The sequence below is a fragment of the Taudactylus pleione genome, unplaced genomic scaffold (genome assembly GCF_031769625.1).
Source record: "Taudactylus pleione unplaced genomic scaffold, aTauple2 ptg000087l, whole genome shotgun sequence".
NCBI classification, from domain to species: Eukaryota; Metazoa; Chordata; class Amphibia; order Anura; family Myobatrachidae; genus Taudactylus; species Taudactylus pleione.
In genome coordinates this window covers 7,716,823-7,741,923 of record NW_028284489.1, presented here as the reverse complement: position 1 = coordinate 7,741,923, position 25,101 = coordinate 7,716,823, and the positions used below count along the sequence as shown (strand labels likewise).

The following is a 25,101-nucleotide window of genomic DNA, read 5'->3' as shown; positions in this document are numbered from 1 at the left end:
AAGCATTGATATTTGTTATATCAATTGTGAATGTGTTTCATTTATTAATACTTTAATAACATTTTTATTAGTATTTCTGAAAGGGCAGCAAAATCTGGGGCTATTTATTAGCAGAGTGCAATACTATAGATCTGCAGTAACAAACACTTAGCTTTGCTTCATTCCTTGCATGATAGACAGCTGTAAGTTTCATGAGCAGAGGGGCGCTGTGTGAGCTTTTGTTTTGGATCCTGCTAGTGTGCAATGTCTGTGTACTTTGTACAGCGCTGTGTATGCTTCTGGTGCTTACTGACTTTTTACTGAGTTCAGAAAGCACAGAGGACCACATCATAAGATTTGCTTTTAACACCCTTTTTTTGTACAATTCTGTGTTGCTCTTTTACCCATGCATACATCCCCCTTTGGTCTGAGCTTATGCCACATTATTTGGTTTATGGATATTTGACACTGGAAAAGCAGATTCCCTTCCTTATTTGGTCAGATAGTTTGACTGAGCTAAAAGTTGGTTCTACGCCAAGTGTTCAAATCAGTACATTGAGCCAACTGCAGAAATTCCCTAATAAAAGGAGCTGTTAATTTATTTACAGACATGTCTGTTTATTAACCAAACCATGATAGTACAGTCCTTTGCACACTCTACATGCCAGTGTCATCCTTCTGTTTATTGTTACATTCATGTCAGACAGAACGCCTTTCTCACAGGAGAGGTGCAGCATTGTGCTCTACTGTACCACAGCTGTAAGAGGAAAACTGTTTCCTTGTCACACAGAAATAACTTTACAGTGCATCAGGGTCTGTGTCACAGAGTAACCTTGCCATCCCTTCACAGCTCTATCTCACTACAGAGCATCAGGGTTCTGTATCACAGGGTAACCCTGCCGTCCCTTCACAGCTCTATCTCACTACAGAGCATCAGGGTTCTGTGTCACAGGGTAACCCTGCCGTCCCTTCACAGCTCTATCTCACTACAGTGCATCAGGGTTCTGTGTCACAGGGTAACTCTGCCGTCCTTCACAGCTCTATCTCACTACAGAGCATCAGGGTTCTGTGTCACAGGGTAACCCTGCCGACCCTTCACAGCTCTATCTCACTACAGAGCATCAGGGTTCTGTGTCACAGGGTAACCCTGCCGACCCTTCACAGCTCTATCTCACTACAGAGCATCAGGGTTCTGTGTCACAGGGTAACCCTGCCGACTCTTCACAGCTCTATCTCACTACAGAGCATCAGGGTTCTGTGTCACAGGGTAACCCTGCCGACCCTTCACAGCTCTATCTCACTACAGAGCATCAGGGTTCTGTGTCACAGGGTAACCCTGCCGACTCTTCACAGCTCTATCTCACTACAGAGCATCAGGGTTCTGTGTCACAGGGTAACCCTGCCGTCCCTTCACAGCTCTATCTCACTACAGAGCATCAGGGTTCTGTGTCACAGGGTAACCCTGCTGTCCCTTCACAGCTCTATCTCACTACAGAGCATCAGGGTCTGTGTCACAGGGTAACCCTGCCGTCCCGTCACAGCTCTATCTCACTACAGAGCATCAGGGTTCTGTGTCACAGGGTAACCCTGCCATCCTTCACAGCTCTATCTCACTACAGAGCATCAGGGTTCTGTGTCACAGGGTAACCCTGCCGTCCCGTCACAGCTCTATCTCACTACAGAGCATCGGGGTTCTGTGTCACAGGGTAACCCTGCCGTCCCTTCACAGCTCTATCTCACTACAGAGCATCAGGGTTCTGTGTCACAGGGTAACCCTGCCGACCCTTCACAGCTCTATCTCACTACAGAGCATCAGGGATCACGGTCACAGGGTAACCCTGCCGTCCCTTCACAGCTCTATCTCACTACAGAGCATCAGGGTTCTGTGTCACAGGGTAACCCTGCCGACCCTTCACAGCTCTATCTCACTACAGAGCATCAGGGTTCTGTGTCACAGGGTAACCCTGCCGACTCTTCACAGCTCTATCTCACTACAGAGCATCAGGGTTCTGTGTCACAGGGTAACCCTGCCGACCCTTCACAGCTCTATCTCACTACAGAGCATCAGGGTTCTGTGTCACAGGGTAACCCTGCCGACTCTTCACAGCTCTATCTCACTACAGAGCATCAGGGTTCTGTGTCACAGGGTAACCCTGCCGTCCCTTCACAGCTCTATCTCACTACAGAGCATCAGGGTTCTGTGTCACAGGGTAACCCTGCTGTCCCTTCACAGCTCTATCTCACTACAGAGCATCAGGGTCTGTGTCACAGGGTAACCCTGCCGTCCCGTCACAGCTCTATCTCACTACAGAGCATCAGGGTTCTGTGTCACAGGGTAACCCTGCCATCCTTCACAGCTCTATCTCACTACAGAGCATCAGGGTTCTGTGTCACAGGGTAACCCTGCCGTCCCGTCACAGCTCTATCTCACTACAGAGCATCGGGGTTCTGTGTCACAGGGTAACCCTGCCGTCCCTTCACAGCTCTATCTCACTACAGAGCATCAGGGTTCTGTGTCACAGGGTAACCCTGCCGACCCTTCACAGCTCTATCTCACTACAGAGCATCAGGGATCACGGTCACAGGGTAACCCTGCCGTCCCTTCACAGCTCTATCTCACTACAGAGCATCAGGGTTCTGTGTCACAGGGTAACCCTGCCGACCCTTCACAGCTCTATCTCACTACAGAGCATCAGGGTTCTGTGTCACAGGGTAACCCTGCCGTCCCTTCACAGCTCTATCTCACTACAGAGCATCAGGGTTCTGTGTCACAGGGTAACCCTGCCGTCCTTCACAGCTCTATCTCACTACAGGAGTTACAAAACGCAGTGTTGTAAGACATCAGTATTACATTAGGTATAGTAAGCCTTGTAGCTATAAAATTATTTTTGATCCCCTTATGGACACACAATAGATATATGCCACAGGTTTTGATTTAGTGTTTGTAGTTTTTGTACATTAAATAAAGTTCACTGAGAAAAAGGTAAGTGGGAGGTGCAGAATAAGCTGGAGCAGATATGAAGTGGTTAGCGGGTGGTGGGTATCAGTCCCGCCCTCACACATGGAATGTCCCCAGAAACAGAACACTCTCCACTCATTTGTCTCATATTAATCATTTTTATGCACAAAATAAAATCTAATTTCACATGGGCCTGCTAAAGAAGGTACTCCTGTAGAAGGTGCAGCAGTCCCCCCCCATTTTGTTTCTCCACATACCCCCTACACCCCCACCCCCCTTACCTCCCTACCCTGGATTAGCGCGGTCCCATCCTCTATCTCCACCATACTGCTAAAGAAGGTGCATGCATACTCCTACCCAGCACCAAGAAAGGTGTCATTAGTCTATTCAAACAGTGGCGTATCTATAATGGGTGCAGTGTGTGCGGGATACACGGGCCCCCCCGCACCACACACCCTGCACCCATATTATTTTATACTCACCTGTCTGTGGTCCCGCGTCGGGTGTCAGCGCTGCTCAGGACACCGGAAAATGGCTGCCACGGCCATTTTACCGGCGTTCTGTGCATGCGCAGTAGACTCCGGGCACACTTAATGCTCCGGTGGCTGGCCAACCTCGGCAGTCGGCTGCCTGCTAATGGGGAGAGAGAAGGGGACCCCGCATGGATCCCCTCCTCTCTTAAGATGCCCCTGTATTCAAAGCTTTCTGTCAGGCAGTAAAATATTTTGTTCCATAAATGCCAGCATCTTGCTGCCTAAAACCATGTATTTTGGTGGAAATCCAGGTGTACACGCTCAAAACGTCTTATCAATAAAGAGGACCATTACATCTCACATTGGGTGGGATGCAACAATGTGAGAAATGTGGTCAAACCTGAAAAATGTGGGTTTAACCGCATTTCTCTTATGCACCAAGCCCCGGAATGCAATGCATTATGTGTTGGGTGTGGTGGGTAACACCATTTCTGATGGCGTTACTCTATAGAAGCCTATGGCCTTCTATTCGGAGAGGGCTGTGAGAGGGATCCAATCCTTCCCATCACACCCACGCGGCACATGTGTCATTCTGCGCATGCTCAGAATGACACCAGAGGGACTTCTGGGTCATAGACCTGGAAGTCCCTCATTCGCAAAGAACCACTCTTACCAAAAGAGCTGTCCTTTGTGATTTTCTTAATGCATACCAGCGTAGTTAATGTCGGCATGCATGCAAAGGGTGGCGGGATGCATCACTGTGTTTTCGTATTACATCAATATCTGTTTCTTCTTTATCTTTATGAAATCCTTTGAAAGGACAAAAACACATATTTACTGAGTCCAAAAGTTCAGTAAGCAAGGCTACAATCACCTTTAATAAATTTATTGCAAATTTGACTATAGGGGTCATTAATTGTGCAGTATCCTTTACTAACCAGCTTTGCTTTAACTGCTGCAAGTGAGACAATGAAGGCAAATCGTCGATTCCCTCTTATAGGTTCCTACACATATTTGCAGACGACCAAGAATCAAAAGTTTATTGAATAAGACATGTGATGCATCCACACATTTTCTACAACTAAAGACACGATGTTGACTGATCAAAGATCAAAACTACACAGCTTAAATTTCTTTTAATTGTTAAATATATTAGATATCTTAGGCCCTGGACAGAACTGTGGACCTGATTCAGACCCGCTCGCGAGCACTTACAAGCGGGTCGATGGTGCCCTAGTTCGCATGCGCACGACGGAGGGAGCTCCGTCGTGCGCATGCGCGAGACCCGCATAGCGATGGCCAAGCCATCACTATGGGTCTCGCACTAAAGGGGGCGTGCAGTCGATGGTGAGTGACAGCACGCCCCCTTTGGTGGGCGTGCCGGGGGCGTTGAGGGGTTGACCATCGCGACCATCTTTTTGGCCGCTCGCATAATCCAGGAGGCTGCTCCAATTTTAGGTAGGAGTGCCCTGATTCAGAGCGAGCGCTCTTGTCAGAGCGTCCGGCTCTGAATCAGGCCCTCAATCCAATAATTCCCCTTCACCCATAAGATTTTCCATTTGTTCCCTTCTGAACACAGCTTTGTGGGGGTTTTACATTGTTAGAAAACAGCCTGTCTAACACCTTGTTCTCTCTCTCTGTAATACTCTGTTAACGGGAAGCAGTCAGGAAGCCGTTGGATGGAGTCCCGACCGCCAGCTTCCAGACTGTCTAATCCCAGCAAGGGTTAAAGGACAGGCGTCGAGATCCTGTCATTTTACCTACGTCGGGAGCCCGGCACCCAGCATCCCAATCGAAGGTAAGCTGGGCGCGGACAGCCGCGGGGGGTGGGGGAGGATTAGGTTAGGGGTGCCCGGGGGGGGGGACTTAGGGTTAGGCAGCCCCCTGGGAGGGTTAAGGTTAGGCTAGGGGAAGGGGGGGGTTAGGGTGAGGCATCCCCGGGGGGGAGGTTAGGGTTAGGCAAATTTGCATTTTCATCTTATCCTAATCATTCTGAAATGTTAACTCTTCTGTATCCATATGCCTTGACAATGTTGCTCTACAAATACAGTATGAAAACCCTTCTGATGTTTAAACCACCAGCTTTGGCTTAGTATAAACATATATTTTATCTATGTGTTCACACTAAAGAGGCCCATACATATGCAAATGATTGCTGCAATTCCCAGATCCCCTGTTGGATTTCCTTGATCTGCCGATCCCGACCAAAAAATTATCAAGATTGGATAATCTAGGCATTTTAACATGCAGAATTTCCCCGATTTCCAGACTAATCGCAGATCATCGATGCCTGGCAATTGGTGGTTTTTATTGCCAAACGATAGATCGAATCGGGGATCGGGGAATTGTGGCACTGATGTATGGCTCACATTACTCTTCAGTACAGTTCTGGATAAAACCTAAATCTCTCCCAGAATCTGTCCATTACACATTTGTTTATGTTTCACTTTGTCTCGCCCACAGTCCTAGCAAACATATTACAGATCACTCATCAACAAACACACATCAAATCCTTGTCAGCTGCACTGTTTTTGAGTGTCTACTTTGACCTTCTCCTAGCACAGTAGCTCCTCAAAATTACAACCAAAGATTTAACAAATTAATTCTAGATTTCATCTGTTACTTCTTTACCCATTACAGATCTCACCTTTTACCTTTGTCGTGTTTGCCACCATTTTAAACAGGCCGCTATCTCTACTATTCTCTTAAAAATATGAGATCTTGGCCCAAATCTTTCATATCTCTTGAAACATGTTAAACCATATGTAACATATAATTTTCCTCTGGTATCTTTCCTAAACCTTTCAAGCACATAATAATTCTCCTAACATTGAAGAGTACGCCCCCTGGCTCCAGCATCTTCCTCTAGTTACTGCCCTGATTAGTTTGCTGCTGAAATACTTGACAACTTAGCTGCCTAATAACTAAAAATGAATTTATATATAACCTACTTGAACCTCTGCTATCGCCCACATCACCTAACCGAAACTGCTCTTATAAACGTGGCCAATGACCCATCTGGCTAAATATAACGGGAAGTACTCAATACTAATTCTCTGGGACCTTTCAGCAGCAATTGATGCAGTGGACCACTCTCTTCTCTCTCATATTCTCAGTGCACAGAGGGTCCAGGGTGATGCTCATTCTTGGCTCTTGGCACATCTCTGTAATCACTCTTTTAGTGTCGCTGATGAATAGTAATCTTCAGCTGTTGTGGATCTAGCTGTTGGTATGCCTCTGGAATCAGTGCTAGGTCTCTGCTATTTTGCCTTTATAAGCTATCTTGGCTGCCTCATTAAATCCTTTAGATTTAGCTATCACTTCTATGTGGATGACACATAGTTCTATTTGTCAGTAGCATAATTACAGTGAGGTTCAATTCACTAAGAACTTTGCAAGCACCTGAATCTCTGAAGATTAACATGAATAAAACAAAAGTCTTATCTGTACCTGTAAACTCCATTAACACTACAGTTGCCTCCTTCTCTATTGGTTATTTGTATTGGTGTCTTACCTCGCAGTTTTTCACTTCCAACATCAAACAATCACAAAATAATTAGCAGTAATGAGTGTCCTAATACAATTCCATATTGACTACTGCAATCATATATCTGGTTTCCATGCTTCAAATCTATACTCCATCTGCGGTGAAAATGACCTGCCTTTTCCTGTTCTGTGCCTGTCCTGCTTTCCTCTCTCTCCTGGCTCTATGTCTATCAAAATTGCTCTAACTCTATATAAAGCCTTACATTTTTCTGCTCATTACTATATTTATTATCTTCTAACCTGGGACCGGTCTCTGGTCCCCTTAGAGCTGCATCCTCTCTGCACCTGTCATTACCACTGCTCTATCCCCTCTGAAGTCCTTTATCTCATTGTTCCCTGACTATGGAAAGCTCTCACAACTTCCAAGTCCCAGGTTAAGATTGAATTCCCGAACAACGCCACAAACTAGACTTGCACGACCAAATGATCCCTTGGATGCACTTGTTTTCAAAATTTCACTTATTATAATTCGTTCTAATGTGTTTTCCTATATACCACTTAGATTATAAGCTTTTCAGGCAGGTGAGAACTGTTTTTCCTTGACATTATACATACAGGTCGAGTCTCCCATATCCGAAATGCTCGGGACCAGGAGCATTTCGGATTTTGGATTATTCCGGTTTTCGGAATACCTAGGGGGGGCCCGGCGGGTGGGTCCGGAAGGTGTAGCGCGAGTATTGCGGTGGTCCGGCGTGTGCTACAGATGTCCTGCGGGGCTGTCATGCGGGTGTTGCGGTGGTCCGGCGAGTGCTACAGGTGTCCGGCAGGTTTCATGAGGGGCCCGGTGACTGAGGCGGAAGGGTCCGGCAGGTAAGGTGGAAGGGTCCGGCGGGTGCTGCGGCTGTCACGAGGGTCCGGCGGCTGCCGTTGGGGGTCCGGAGGGTGATGCGGGGGTGGCCTGGAGTGTGGACCACGCTCAGGCCGCTAGTCATTGGCCGCTGATACTAGTGACGTCATGACGTCAGGTCACGTTGTGACGTCACATATGCACCGAAATATTCCGGTTTTTGGAATAACGGATATGGGAGACTCAACCTGTATTTTCCTCTGTCTGTAATTTGTACTTTTGTACATTTGTGGCACTACATACATCATCTATATAAACATGTAAACATTCACAGAATGCATCATGTCTGTCCCTGATCATGTAACTGCCAAATTCACATTTCCTCATTGTCCCCCATTATATTTTGTGCCACATGCTGTAAACATTTCTCTAGTAGTCAGTATTATTAGAGCTCATTTTCCAGCGTTCTCTGGACACAAAGCAGCTATTATGCAGTGCACTGAACATATAACAGATTTATCTGTACAAGTGATATGGATGTCTACAAATATAGGCCCTCATTCAGAGCCGCTCGTTAGCGGCAGTACGCTCGTTCCGAGCGATGTTTGCACATCTGCGCATGCGTACGGTTTTTAGTACGCATGCGCGAACCAGTCAGTGCGGCCGAAAATCGTTTGTACGCTATATTGCGAGTGCCTGCTATTTTGAGTGACAGAATGAGGCATATGTGGGTGGTAACAGGGGAAGGTGCTTGAAAATGGGGAGTGGAGATCCGAACGCAGGCGTGCTTAAAGGTCAAAACGGGCGTTTTATGGGTGTGTATATTTAAAACAGCAGCGTCATTGTCCACGTCACTGGGTTATTTTATAGCCAGAACTGCTCGCAAATTTGTGGTAGCAAACACCAACCACAAGAATAGCGAGCAGTTCATACGCTGGTCGATGTACTCGATTAATCTAATAAATAGCGGACATGACGTATGGTGCGAGCGGCCAGGGGGCGTTTTTAACAAATAAACGAGCGTATGTTTTGCTCGTTCGTTCAGACTTAGAGGTGTGAACAGACTGTAATGTGCGTACGGATCATTTGAATAGCCACCCCTTGTTTTTAAACGAATGACCGCAAATAGCGAACGGCTCTGAATGAGGGCCATAGTTAGATATAGGGATCTAAGTATATATAATTGAAGTAAGTCTTGCAATTCTCATACTTAATACAATAAGATATTTTAATGTATTATTTTGTGTATTATTAAACTGCCATTTAGCATTTCAAATATTCAGTTGCCCCCAACTCTTCCTACTACAAGCACTTTGCGATAGTAGAAGAATCCCACTCATCACAGCCAGGGATCAGGCCACAGCTGTGCAGTGCGTTATCTCTATGCAAGCTAAGTCACAGACCATTTCTAGCACATATACTCACACAAACAATAGCTGGAATTAACTGACCACTGATCAGAATGTGCATGGTATTATATTGGGACATGAGGGAGATTCAGTGACATTTTAAAGTGAGATCATTTCTGGTTTTAATATACATTGGATTAGTGCTTGTGTTTGCTTTGAGGTAAACTAGACTTACCAGTTGCTCTTTCTAAAGAAGCAATTCTATTTTTAGTATAACAATATGTTTAGACTACAAAGGAATACAGACAATAAAACTTGAGAAAGGGCAGTGTTATTTTTTACTCTACATTATTCTTCACTAGTGCAATTATACATATTGAGCTCTAATTATCCTCTACCCATTGATTTCTCAGAACACATTTCTGAGAACTGCAATGATAATGGCGGTACTCTGGGCACCTCTACATTTCATCATCAGGTCCCTTAGTGGCATGTATGTCTCAGATTACTTGTGGGGTCTATATAAGACTCATTTTAGAATGGTTAAATATATATTCACTTTATTAAAAGAAATCTACGATACCCTCATTAATAATAGTCATTTGGTGGGGGATCCTCCCATAAGACCCCAACCTTCTTTACTTTACTTACTAGGTTCCCATCTCCAGAATATAGCTGCACTGGATTGCTCACACTGAGGAAAGACCCAAAAAGCACCAAGGGGTGACTAAATTAAGCTAATCCCACCCCTGCAATCCCCTCCCAATCACTAATATTGAGAAGGGAGAATGATATTTGATAAAGTTGTTAAGTAACAGAGATCATGTACATGAGCAAGACCTGACACAGGCTTGTTCTAGATAGAAGCTGCTAATCCTTTACAGCATGTGTTTCGTGTAAGTACAAGTTGTGTAAATCTTGTGGGTGGTTCTATAAACAGCCAATACTTCATAATTCCTTGATTAGGTCAGTTCTAATAAAATAATAACTAATAATAATAATAATAATGATAATTAATTGTAATAAATGTCATATCTCTTTCATACATATACCCAATTAAAATTTTTATATCTGAAATCCTCTTGCCTACATCCTTTCTCTCATTTTCTACTATAATCTGTCATTTCAGATTTAGCTACATCCCACCTTTTTCAACAAAAGTCAGCCCTAAGATCAGCTGTCACTTTACTGATCCATTTCTTTGTGTTTGTTTCTAGCTACGTAATTAGAATTGAAGCTGTTTGGGCAGGTACCTTTCCTACAGCTTTCTTTTTGGAGAATAAAATGTATATACAAGGCTTGTAGCCCGTCGCACTTCCATTAGGTGGACTGATTAGCCTAGAGCACCAAAACATCAGGGGGGGCTAAAAAGGAATGACATCTTGTTTCTCATTTACAGATCATAGGGTAAATTGTACTGTATAGAGTATAGACAAATTACAAATTGGAATCCCTCCCAACTTGAAATCTATCTCAACTCTAAGTTAACAGTATTAAAATAAACTTGGCTAGACAGGGGCAGAACTATGGGAGACAATGGAGGTGCTTGCCACCAGGCCCCAGCACTGATGGGGCACCTCCTCTATTGCCCTGCCCACAATATATTCACCCCACTTAGGGCTGTAACTATGTACCAGGAGTGTACCGTCATGGCCGCCCAATACATGGCACCTCTTCCTGGCACCTGAGAAGCCACCATACAATAGTGGAAAGCTCCATGTCAGACCATCAGCTGCTGCCTCAGTCTATCTATAGCCTGTCCCTACTCATTGGTGTTGCTGCTCCTCAGCAGCTTATGTCAGTGTGACACATATCCGGCGCCCCCATCACCCACAACTCGTCTCACTCCTCCATGGCAAGCCTATATTCTGTGTGCAGCTACGGGTGTATCTGCTTGAGAAATGCTACATTACAGTGCCACCGGCTGTGACGTGGGGCACCAAAATATAACTTGCCTCTTGGCAAGTTATATGGGATGAAATTACACCACTGTGGCTAGTATTTGTGTGCTGCATGTACAAGCAGGCAATATTTTCCCTACATGAAAACAAATCTAATTTGCACTCGTAGGATCATAATATGGCTTGTCTAGGTGGTGCACATTCGTTCCTAACTCCACGTGAGGCTCTTGGGGGTTATAATTTTCCATCCACACCTGCTATAAGAGCCACGTGGATTTAAATGAAAGACAGTCACCTTCCTCATTGGCAGACAATAGGGAAGAGGGTGTGTGTTTAATCATTTAAATTGACCTGAGTGGTCCTTGTGCACTTCTTAGCTTCCACAGGGGATGGCTCCATGTAATGATAGTTTGGGAGTGCATCACTATGCTTTGAGGTCACAGCACATTACCTGCCATTGAGACATACATCCCCCTCCCCTGTCTGCTGCACCCCTACCACTTGCTTCAAAGAGGCAACAAGTGCTCACCTAGGGCACCTACTGTAGTCCCCTTACACTGACATTGGTAAACTTTCATGTTCGTAGATGTGCTTAAACTAAGATCAGTGAACAGTGAATCTTTATGTAATATAAGTAATTACATTTAAATTCACAAATAACTTACATAATATGAGTCTGATCTTATATATAAAAGTGACGTACACATTTGTCTTGGTTTGATCATATATATAAGAATCTATTAAATACATTTGTAATAACAAAATTACTGGTACCATTTCAGCATTGTACAATTTCTAGGGGTGCCATATTATTTTAAAGTTTTTCCCACATAGTTGTGATATTAGTTTTACTTTAACATCAAGTCATGTCATATAAACAACAGTGCAACAAGGGCACTGTGTATATGATGAACAATTTAACTATTATAAAAAAAAGAAAAAGAAAAAAACAGATTTTATTGCTCAAAAATAATTAATACAGTATTTCTTTTATTTCCCTTTGACATAAATCACACAAAACAGAGGGCCTGACTCACTATGTATCGCTATTGCGATCGCAGCTGCGAGTACGCACGGAAATCTGCAGCGAAAATATGCTAATTAATGCATTCGCAAAGCTGTCGCACAGTCAGCATAAAGACGCCCACTACTGCTATCTCACATCCGTAATACCTTGCAGTCCTGTCTATACATCGGTAACATTGAATACTATTGGCCCCTCACGCACAATTACAGCAGGTCTGACTTGCCGCAGAAACTGCAAGTCTAGTTGTATGCAGTGAGTATTCAAGCTGTGTATACCGTCTCAATGGCTAATTTATGCACACTCACATGCCTGCGTTTCTCCCCCGTCACCACCCCCAAACGCGCACGGCCTGTCACTCACTCTGAAATGGCTCTTATTTTGCTTGAGTGTTCGCAAAGTGATCGCAATGCTAACTCATGCACGCACTGCGTTGCATACCCATCGATCGATCTGCGTACGCTGTTGCAGTTGCAATCCATGCTGAATCAGGACGCCCACTTCTCCTTACCCACATCTGTAACACGGGATGTAGTTATTAGACCGGCGGACTAAATGCCACCGGTCTATATCCCGACTGCTAAAGCCCGACGGGGGACTTAAGATAGGCGTCGAAATACTGACTCCTATCTTAATCCCGATGCTGGAAGACAGACAGATGCCGGACCGAACGAGGTAAATCCAGGCATCTTTGCACTTAGCCACGGGGGGAGGGGTTAGGTTAAGGGACTCCCGGCGGAATTTAGGGTTAGGCACCCCCCGGGGAGGGTTAGGCTAGAGGAAGGGGGGGTTAGGTGCCACTGGGGTGAGGTTAGGGTTAGGCACCCCTCCGGGAGGGTTAGGTTCAGGGTGCAGGAAGGGGGGGATAGGTTTAGGCACCCCCGGGGGGGACTTAGGGTTAGGCACCACCCCGGAGGTTTTAGGGTTAGGCACCACTAAAGGAGGGTTAGGCTTAGGGGGGGGAGAGGGGAGGGTTAGGGTACTTACCAGAGCTAAACAGCCGCCGGTATTTCATACCTATTTCCATAATACTTAGCAAAACCATTGGTAACATCGAGTACCATCGTAGCCTCACGCACAATTGCACAAGGTCTGACCTTACTCAAAAATTGATAACCTCGTCACGTGCAGTGGGAGTTCAAGCTGCGTATACCATCGCAGTGGCTAATTTATGCACGCCTCTGTAACAGCGTTCAAATGCACTGAAATGACAGGGTTTTGCTGACCACCCCCCGTCACCACCCCCAAATGCTCACTGTCAACACTCTGTGATGGGTCCGCGTAGTATCTGCGATCGCAGTGAGACCTTTGCACTTGCGCAGAACGCAACAATCAGCCATCTGCTTGCGTAATCGCTGTTACAATCTTTAATGAATCAGGCCCAGAGTACCATATAGCAAGTAACTGTGTACCTGGACAAACCATGCTGCAATGCAAGGGGTGCAAATACATACATTTTTTGCATGGTAAATGCTGGCTGCTTTTGCATGTAACCCAAATACTACACATCTTTATTTTTACACTGCAATTTAGATTTCAGTTCAGTCACACACCTCCCAAATCTAAATCTCTCTGCACATGTTGAATCTGTCCCACCTGCAGTGCAGCATGGTTTTACCTTGATGCACAGTTACTTGCTATATCTTACTCTATTCCCAAAGTTGAATCAGGCCCGCAGACCACTGTCCCCATTATCCTCAATGGGATCTGTGATATGGACCAATTTATCAAAGTCCGAAATGCTTAGCTGTTCTGTACTTATGGGAAAGCATCACTGGAGATTAATCTTCTGATCCCTCCCTGGTCGGCTCACTGCCAACCATCCCTTCAATTGCAAAATGTTTCTGAGAATGAATTGGCCACACATGCACAGTGAGAAAGCCTCGTCAGCACTCAGAAGTAAATTGGCAGTGAAAGCTACCACTTTACTGTACAGTCTTTGGTGGAGCAGGTTCCGGTCAAAGCTGCAGTCCCACTAAAAAAATGTAATATATAAGTATGAAACATGATTTCCTAATGTAGCGATATGTGTCAATAAGAAATTTTATTTTTTCTGAGCCCCACTACATCCAATATAAGGCAGACTCTTTAATGTTTGTTCATTAATGGCCTTACTGGGCTGCCCCTGGTCTAATGTGTATTTACCGACTTTCTTTCCTCCCTCTCCCTGCTTGAACCCTTTCAGTCTGGTTTCCGTCTTCTCCACTCCACTGAATCTGCCCTCACAAAATTCAGCAATGATCTTCTTGCTGCCAAATCCAAGGGCCACTACTCTCTACTAATTCTTCTCAGCCTCTCTGCTACTTTTGACACTGTGGACCGCCCTCTCCTCCTGCAAATCCTTTACTTCCTTGGTCTGTAGGATACTGCCCTCTCTTGGCTGTCCTCCTACCTCTCTGACTGCTCCTTCTCCTCTCCTGACTCCACTTCACCCACACTTCCACTAACACTAGGTGTCCCCCAAGGTTCTGTTCTGGGGCCTCTCCTATTGTCACTCTATACATCCTCTCTAAGTGAGTTCATTAACTCTTTTGGTCTCAAATATCATCTCTATACTGATTACACTCAGATCTACCTCTCCTCCTCTGACCTTTCCTTCTCTCGCCTCACTTGTATCTCCAACTGTCTCTTTGCTATTTCTTCATTGATGTCCCAGCGTTTTTTTAAACTTAACATGTCTAAGACTGAGCTGATCATTTTCCCACCCTCCCACATAACTTTACCTCCCACAATTCATTATCTATTGGCAGCACAACCATCTCCTCTAGCCCCCCCAAGTGCATTGTCTTGGAGTTATCCTTGACTCCTCACTCTCCTTCAAACCAAACATTCAGTACCTTTCGTAGTCCTGCCATTTCCATCTCAGAAGTATTTTGAGAATAAGACCCTTTCTCACCCTGGAGGCAACTAAGACCCTCATCCATTTACTGGTCATCTCAAGATTGGACTACTTTAACCTCCTCCTATCTGGCCTTCCTCACTCTTATCTCTCTCCACTCCAATCAGTTCTCAATGCTGCTACCCGACTCATCTTCCTATCCAAATGTAATACATCTGCCTCCCAATTCCAACAAGCCCTACACTGGCTCCCTTTCCTCTACAGAACCCAATTTAAGCTTCTCACACTCACTTACAAAGTCTTCACCCAATACTCTCCTATTTACATCTCTGACCTTATCTCCGTTCACACTCCCATCCACCCACTTCAATCCACAAATACACTCTGTCTCTCTTGCCAACTGATTACTTCCTCCCACTCCCGCCTCCAATATTTTGCCCATGCTGCTCCCTACCTCTGGAACTCTCTCGCTATCAGACTCTCCACCTATCTACTAAGCTGCAAAAGGGCTCTCAAAACTCACTTCTTCCTCAAAGTCATCCAACTCAAATCCTAGCCTACTGCTCTTTGCTCCTTTCTCTATGTCGCCATGTCTGTCTGCCCTTCTACTTTAGATTGTAGGGTCTCATGAGCAAAGCCCTCTTCCCTTATGTGCTTCTCCTTTCCCTTACTTACAATTTCTTATACTCCCTTCAACGGCACCTAACCTTTGATTGCTGCCGCCCTGCTGCTTATTTGAGTGTTATGATCATGAATGCAGCAATGTTTATAAACCATGTCCTTGTCCTGCATTGTTTTGTACTGTAAGTCATTGTTTTGCTCATTTTTAAGGCACTGCAGAACTCTTGTGGTGCTATAAAAAGAAAGGATACTAATATTATAATATTTTGTACAATTCAATGTCATGATTTGACTTAAATAAGAAATGAACCAAGTTGTAGGTCCACTACGTGTAGTAATTATTGCAGACACCCTTCTTGTAAAACTTTCACAAGTTCCTAGGCAACAGCAGGCGTTATGTTTTGCCATTCCACTTTAAGTACAGTGACCAACTGTGAGACTGAAGAAGATCGAGTTGGCCTAGAATGCTCCTGTTGCTCCATTTCATCCCAGAGGTTCTCAATGGGGTTAAGATCTGGATTCTGAGCTGGCCAGTCCATCCGGGTTACTGAAGTTTCTGTATACCAGTCCAGCGTTGCCCTGGAAACATGACAGGTGGCATTGTTGTCATTATAAGTGTATGGGTCTCCCTACCAAGTGTTCTTGTCTTGTCGAAACCGCCACATTATTGGCCATTTGGAACTTGTGTGCAATGGTATGCATTGTATGGATTTTGCTTGAGCGGGGGTGTCCAATCACTTTTGTCTACATACTGTAGTGTATGTACAGGTACAAATGCAAAATATTTGAAATGAAACCAAGTTATGTTAGTATGACAAGTATATTTTCAAATAACTTTGGTTTGGAGATACCATTGTCATCAAAGCAGTTAAGATTTGTTTGGACAGCACATTCCCAGACTTCATTATGGGAGATGTATAATCCTATTCTTTATGCTACCAGGTGGAGGATGAACTGGTTGCACTGCAGAAGAAGCTGAAAGGAACAGAAGATGAACTGGATAAATACTCTGAAGCTTTGAAGGATGCTCAGGAGAAACTGGAGCAGGCTGAGAAAAAAGCAACTGATGTAAGTGTGCTAACTAATATCTCCAGCTCTCGTACCAGAAAGAGATCATATTAGATATTTCCCTTACACCACTGCCCACTGACGAAAATATGTATTGGGTGTAAATTACTAAATAGTCATGTTTCTTTGTAGTTTATTATTTATTACAATGTATTAATATATATGGAAACTCCCCTAAATAAAATCTTTGCAACCAGCACCAAATGAACATCATGACTTTCATTTGTATTTAGATGCCCCATATAGTATAAGGAAATTAATGCGTTTCTGTTCTTGATTATTAGGTTTTTACAGTCATCTCAGAATTCAGTGCTCTCCCTATAGGGTACCCAATATATAATGCCCTTTTATAATAATAGTTTGACTTTCTCTATTAAGTATAATTTTTAGTTTTACAAAGCCAATTGACATCATCACTGATGACATGTGCCCCACTACACATGGGTACATGTCTGTTACATGAGATAAAAGTAAATGTTATGTAAATGTAGTAAATCACTAATAGAATTCTTGGTATATTGTATACTGTATATTGTATATTGTATTGTATTTTCTTCCAAAAGTCAATAGTTGACTACATTGAGGAGCACTGAAAATTTTATTTTGTGTAATACAAGATCTTTATTTGTAATATTATTGTGCCCATGATATGTTTCAATGTTTATGTAGAGGGAACTGCAAGTGTTGATCTGTACTGACCTTCCCTGTCCTGGTGTGCCAAGGCATTATTTTGTCAATCAATAGAAAAAGCAGCACTTATTTGCAGTAATGTTATAGACAAATGTTTTGTTTTGTTTTTTTATTCTAATACCATGCACTCATTCAGGGGCGTAACTATGTATTTCAATGTCCCATACCAAAAGTTTGTAAGGGCCCCTATGTACCACCCAATGGTGAAAAATATATATAACACATGTAACTTTGACAAGGAAGATGGGCCCCCCTCAGCTCTGGGCCCCATAGCAGCTGCACCCCTTGCACACATGGTAGTTACGCCCATGCACTCATTTTATTCCTAGATGAGTGGGTATTGTTTTGCAATTATATTATTGTTGCTATACTGTATTACAAAAAGTTCTCCAGATTCCCACAAGAGGGCAGTGACTGAACAGTTTAAAAAAAAATCGAGCTTGACATTATGCTATGCTTTGTAGAGCCGATTGCAAAAGGATTTAGGGGCCTATGTATCAAGCTGATTTTTACTTAAAATTATGCAGAAACTGCAGTTTCTGCATAAGTTTATGTATCAATCCTATGTACTAATAGCACAATGCAGGAGATTTCACAGAAATCTCTGGCAAAGTGCTAATTAGCGCTGCAGATCGTACTCCCCATTATTATAAATGTGGACTACATTCTGACCACTATGTACTAAACTCCAAAAAGCAAAGCTTTTCGGAGTTTAACACCGGTAGTTACACCATCTTCAGATGGTGTAAATTACTGTTTGTCTATGAAGTCTCCAGGGGAAGGAGAGAAATCTTTCAATCTCTCCCCCGCAGCCCCTGGTTGGCCCCGCAACCGCTGTCCCTGCGAGTTCCCGTTAGTACATAGCCGGGATATTTTTATTAAAAATGAAAATATCCCCGGCGAGTTGGATTGTTAATAAACGCGGCAATAACACGATTATTAATACATAGACCTTACCTTAAAATTGTATACACTTTTAGGACATCATTTAACAACAAGTAATAAGCTTTTTATCACTCTTTTCTAATGCTAATCACTCTCTGCAGGGCAGGGTTGTGTTACATGGGTTCCGGACTATAGATAGACAGTAAAAAAGGTCAACAATGTCTAGATAGACACCAGATGTTAGACAGTCAATTGGTCGACTGGGACAAAAGATCGACAGGGACAAAAGGTCAACAATGTCTAGATAGACACCAGATGTTAGACAGTCAATTGGTCGACTGGGACAAAAGATCGACAGGGACAAAAGGTCGACACACTAAAGGACAACATGTAAGAACATTCTGCCAAGGAGCTACATCACACTCGGACATGTGAGCGGGAGTCCAAGGCTTGAGGACAATATGCGCCCATGTGATCAGGTGTCCTCCAATTATAATGCTCCGTGCCCTAAAGACCAGGGACTGTTCTATAAAAAGCAATGCGGAAGTTGTTCTGTTGTCACTCGGCATTTTGGTTACCATAGTGACCATATAAACATCAACAACATAGTAGCCATGTAAACACCCATCTATTTTTTATATATACATAAAGCTGATTTGTACATAGAGTTTTACTCAACAGGACATCAATATATATATATACATATGCACATACACTTTGCTACAACAGGAATATCTCATAAAATGTGGGAATAAATAATCATAACTCCACATCCTGAATGCCGTAATTGCTATATAGACACCCACCTATTTTTTATATATGTCTTTTATTTTTTTTATATTTTTTATACTTAAAGCATATGTTTCACAAACTTTTTCTTAACAAAAAATGACTTACTGTATTCCTATATATTCTTGTATTATAATAAGAATGTCCTATGAGACAAACATTTACAATAGTCCTAAACTCATTAGACAATATATTTCCTATATAATCACTTTGCTATATCATGTAAATATAAACAGTCTACTGTACCATACAAGATGTATGGGGGCCCTATGAGGAATTAGTCCTCAGACTTGGTGATATAATCATCTATAGAAGCAAGCCTGCCTATACTACAATACTTATATTGAAACTATGATACCTCCCTATAATAAACTATAGATTAAATTACAAAATACTCGGATCACTAAAAAACTCTGGAATATAGATATCTATCAGATGATGTACTAAATACCAAAAGGTAATAAACCCCGATATTTCAACTGCAGCTTAACTGTTCCATCTAAGGGTTAGAACTGTATATAGGTTCCAAGAGAATATCCATATATAACATTAAGTAAAGAATGATGTAGGTGTCTATATAGCAATTACGGCATTTAGGATGTGGAGTTATGATTGTTTATCCCCACATTTTATGAGATATTCCTGTTGTAGCAAAGTGTACGTGCATATGTATATATATTGATGTCCTGTTGAGTAAAACTCTATGTACAAATCAACTTCATGTATATATAAAAAATAGATGGGTGTTTATATGGCTACTATGGTAACCAGGTGGTTGGTTATATGATATTCTTATGGTCACTATGGTAACCAAAATGCCGAGTGATGACAGACTCACTTCCGAATTGGGCTTGATAGAACGGTCCCTGGTCCTTAGGGCATGGAGCATTATAATTGGAGAACACCTGATCACATGGGCTCATGTTGTCCTCAAGCCTTGGACTCCCGCTCACATGACCAAGTGTGATGTAACTCCTTGGCTGAATGTTACGAGTATGAGAAGTTCAGCTAGGAAGCTAGTGTCACGTGGGTGTATGATGCTCCAGAACTCCGGAATCCCACTTATGTGACCTAGCGCAATCAAGCATCAACCTTTGCTGTATAAAGTATTTAAAACAACGTTTAATATACACTTGTCTCCGATTAATACGATATAATAATATTCATATAACTGTATGAGTTCCTTTTATATAATTTTAAACTATATTATTCTGTGTATAATTAAGTATTGGTGCAGGTGCATCGGTTTACCTTTAATGGAAGGGGGTATTTATATGTGCCAATGGGGATTACAATCTATACTGCCTTTGACAAAGCTGTCTGTGACAGGGAAACGTATCAGGCCCACCACCAGAGGACCCCTCGTTTATTGTTGGACATTCCACTGCATATTATTTTTTCCTGGGAAAAAACTTAATCATAATTAAAGAACGGGACAATCTAAAGACAAGCCACTCTGGAACCATATGTCTATGGGAGTTTACTACAGCCAAGGGACTGCACAAGCTGCAGGTTATTATTAACCCTGCTGGACGCTGCTACTTTTAAACCTAATACTGAGTGGTACTGGTAACTATGGGCCTGATTCAGACCCACTCGCAAGCGGCTGTCCGCTCGCAAGTGGGTCGATGTTGTGCACTGCGCATGCGCACGACGGCGGGAGCTCCGTCGTGCGCATGCGCCAGACGCGACGAGCGAAGGACTTTCCTTCGCTCGTTGTGTCTGATCAAAGGGGGCGTGCTGTCGATGTTGATTGACAGCATGCCCCCTTTGGTGGGCGTGCCGGGGGCGTGCCTCCCAGACGGGGGTGTTCCCAAGGGAACGCCTACCGTCAGAAGCCGGCCCACTGACATCACTAGTGATGTCAGTGGGAGTGATTTTGGCTCTGATAGAGCCAAAATCACTCCGGGCCTTGCGGTTGAAAAACTCAACCGCAGGCTCCGGCTCGCAGTGGCGATGGTCGCGATGGTCAAGACCATCGCGGCCATCAAACTGCACGCTCGTATAGGCTGTGGGTGGTGACCCACAGCTATACGAGCGTCCAGGAGGACGCTCCATAATTATGGAGGGCGGCCCTCATTCAGAGCGTGCGCTCTGCTCAGAGCGTACGGCTCTGAATGAGGGCCTATATGCGGATCCTATAATTTTCATTACTCAGTGATTTTTGTTTGTGGGACTGCCTTCTTCTTCTGGTGGATTAGATGTATACCCCAAACACATAACCAATAGGTGAAATCATTAATCATATGATTGCTATATGTTTATGTCTTAAGTTTAATTTGTATGTACAAGTCCTCATGACAGTCTCTTTTAGATTACATATGTGCTTATTAAATATGTTTTTTATTTTTATACTCACAGTCTTTTTTATTCATACGTTTTATTCCTTTGGGAGGATAGAGGTTGCAATTAGTGTACTATTAGTTATATGCATCGGTTTGTCTATTTTCATAGATTTTAGTGATAGTATTCCTCTGGGGTTACCAGCAACATCTTTCACATATATATGTATATACTGTATATCCTTTGTTTTTATCGTTGACTCTGGATATCGCCTCGTATTGTGCATTATTGTACTTTCTATGTTTGACCTTTGGTTCTTGTCGACCTTTTGTTCCAGTTGACCTATTGACAGTCTAACATCTGGTGTCTATCTAGACACTGAGGACCTTTTTACTGTCTATCTGTTAATCCACACCCATGTTGAATACCAGCAGCACTTAAATAGCGCTGAAAGTGGCGCTATATTGCTCCTGGTTTTTCTTTTTAGAGTGTTAAATGGGGTCCTAATTGTGAGTATATCTGATCTATTTATCACTCTCATCTACAACTAATTATGTTTCACTTCACTCTACTGCTTTCCTTATCTTGTTTACTTTTCACACATTTTTATTCATTATCCCTTTTGTGTTAAATATGCAAACACAGGAATATTTATTTACCATTGTTACACTTACCCTTGGGGATTGTTTCATTTATCAAAAATTTTCATTTGCCTCGTACCTTTTATTGGAGTCTGTTGGTGTACCCCCTTATCAGATTGTGGGAGACATTTATTAAAGTGAAATTGCAGAATATCCCCCCAAAACAGCAGTTTTCAGGGGATACCTGCACTATATAATGATCCCCAGGTCTCAACAAGGAGGGACCATAGCAGTATATCTCCAATATCTATTGTGGTCCATTCACTGCCGATCACAAAGCAGCTTTCATATTTCTATGGGGGGCTGATATGCTGTCAGATTTACCAAGCAACACCATCTGATAATGGTGAAAGCCTACAGTAGCCTATGGACTACTGCTTTGCAATTTTACCCAGTGATGGATCATCTCCTTCCTAAATTTGCGCGAAAATTGCGTATTTAGGTAAAAATATTTTATCACATTTACATTTTTCATGTAAATTGTGATAAATAGGACCCATTGTGACTAACTTCAGCCAACAAAATGATTAACAACTACATGAGAAATCTGTTTTAGTTAGTTTTAAAGAAAGATACAAGATACTCTTGGTTTTAACATGCATAGTTCAGCTAGAAACTTGACAAGAGCTTTTATAGCCGGGGGACAGTCATCAAAGAGTAAGGAGTTCTTAAATGCTGTTACTTCCAGATGTGTCTGCCCTGACAGTTACAAGACTGTCACCGCTCCAATCAATCATCAAGACTCATCTATACTCCCCTGCCTTTCTCTTTGTCAGTCACTGTAGTGGATTCCCAAAACAGAATAAAGTCACTGTACTGAGCCTTGCCTACAAGCCCCAGTATAACTATTGTCCCACCTATATTTCTGACCTAAAAACTACCTTTGTTGACATTTGCATTCTACCAATGACCTTTTAATGTCTCCTCTCCTATTATTATTATTATTATTATTATTATTATTATTATTATTATCCTTTATTTATATGGTGCCACAAGTGTTACGCAGCGCCTTACATAGTACATAAAACTAATAAGTGAACAAAAAAAAAACAAGTAACTTACAGTACAGTGAAGGACATTATATACATTGCTGCAATAGTGATTAAAACACTCACAATAAGCAGCAGGGAGTTGGCAGAGACGTGTTAGGTGCCCTTATGAGGAGTAAGGAGTAGAAGAAAGTGTAAGGAGAAGCACATGAGGGAAGAGGTCCTTGCTCGTGAGAGCTTACATTCTAAAGGGGAGGGGCAGACAGACAGGTGTGACACAGAAGGGGAAGATAGGGAGGAAAGAGTATTATGTGGGTTAGGATGAGAGCTGGAAGGCCTTGATGAAGTAGTGGGTCTTGAGAGTCTCCGATTGAAGATATGCAGTGAGGTGGAGAGTCTGATAGGGAGAGGGAGAGAGTTCCAAAGGTAGGGAGCAGCACGGGCAAAATCTTGGAGGCGGGAGTGGGAGGAAGTAATCAGTTGGCAAGAGAGGTGGCATGCATTTGTTGAGCGAAGTGGATGGGCGGGAGTGTGAAGGGAGAGAAGGTCAGAAATGTATGTGGGGGAGGATTTAGTGAGGGCTTTGTAGGCGAGTGTAAGAACCTTGAATTGACATCTGAAGGGGAAGGGGAGCCAGCGTAGTGCTTGAAGGAGAGGGGAAGCAGATGTAGAACATCTGGAGAGGAAGATAAGCCGAGCAGCAGCATTGAGGACCGATTGTAGTGGAGAGAGGTGGGAGACTGGGAGGCCAGCTAGGAGAAGGTTACAGTAGTCCAATCTGGAGATGACCAGTGAGTGGATGAGGATTTTAGTGGCATCCTGGGTGAGGAAGGGTCTAATCCTGGAGATATTTTTTAGGTGGAAATAGCAGGACTGCGATAGATGCTGAATGTGTGGTTTAAAGGAGAGGGAGGAGTCTAGAATAACTCCAAGACAGCTTACTTTGGGGATAAGGGAGATAGTTGTGCCATGAATAGATAAAGAAATTGTGGGAAGTGAGGTAATGGAAGAGGGTGGGAAGATGATCAGCTCAGTCTTAGACATGTTAAGTTTAAGAAAGAGCTGGGACATCCATGAAGAGATAGCAGAGAGACAGTTGGAAATACGGGTAAGAAGCAAGGGGGAGAGGTCAGGGGTGGAAAGGTATATTTGAGTATCATCAGCATAGAGATGATATTGGAGGTCAAAAGAGTTAATGAGTTCACCTAGAAAGGACGTATATAGGGAGAAAAGGAGAGGTCCAAGAACAGAACCTTGGGGAACTCCTACTGTTAGTGGAATTGGGGGGGAAGAGGAGTCCTGAGAGGAGACAGATAAGGAACGATCAGAGAGGTAGGAGGACAGCCAGGTGAGGGCAATGCCATGGAAACCAAGAGAGTGAAGGATTTGCAGCTTCCTACAGCTTAATCCCATGCACAAGTTGCAAGAATATTTTATCAACATCTTTACCCAACCCTATAAAACTCTTCTCTACTTTTATAAACTCTCTTCCTCTTCTTAATACTCATTAAGGCTAAAAACAGCCACTTACACTGCTCCCAACAACAGCTACAATTAGTATTATTACACTATGGGGCAGATTCAATTAAGTGCAAGGACCTCCATGAGCCTAGTGCAATGTGTTTACGCTGGATATTGCTAGTACTTAGAGTTGCATGCACAAATACTGTTTTTAAGTACCGTAGCAGTTGGAGGAGGGAGATGACCCAGCCCAAACATACTTATAATCTAAGGGGATGTAGTTATGAGACCGGCGGCCGCGATTCCGCAGGTGTCAATACCGACAAGGAAATCCCAACAAGGGACTTAATATAAGCGTCGAAATACAGATGCCTATCTTAATCCCGACGCCGGAACGTCGAAGGACGCCAACCTAAATGAGGTAAGTCCAGGGCGCCCTTAGCGTTAGCCACGTGGGGGTAAGGTTAGGATTAGGGAGCGTAGCGGGGCTACGTTTTCGGGGGGAGGTTAGGGTTAGGCACCCCTTGGGGGGGAGGGTCAGTGTTAGGCACCACTGGGGGGGCTAGAGTTAGGCACTAAGGGAGAAGGGTTAGGTTTAGGCACGAAGGGGGGAGACTTAGATTTAGGCACTAACAGGGAGGGTTAGGGTGCGGGGTGGGGAGGGTTAGGGTTAGGCTACAAAAAGGGAGGGTTAGGGTTGGGGGGGAGGGTAAGTATACTTATCCGACCCCTGTCAGGATACCAACCATCGAAATGCCACTGTCGGTATTCTGACAGGAGCCATCCCGACAGCCAACATTACTTACCGATTCCAATC

General features: G+C 43.5%; 1 protein-coding gene across 2 annotated transcripts in view; it reads left to right on the top strand.

The window, feature by feature from the left end:
• TPM4 (tropomyosin 4) overlaps positions 1-25,101 on the top strand; it is a 118,466-nt gene that overhangs the window by 1,141 nt on the left and 92,224 nt on the right. For both annotated transcript variants that reach the window (XM_088468958.1, XM_088468959.1), the window contains exon 2: positions 16,421-16,546. In XM_088468958.1, coding sequence (XP_088325084.1) covers positions 16,421-16,546 — 126 coding nt within the window. The remainder of the gene's footprint in view (positions 1-16,420; positions 16,547-25,101) is intronic.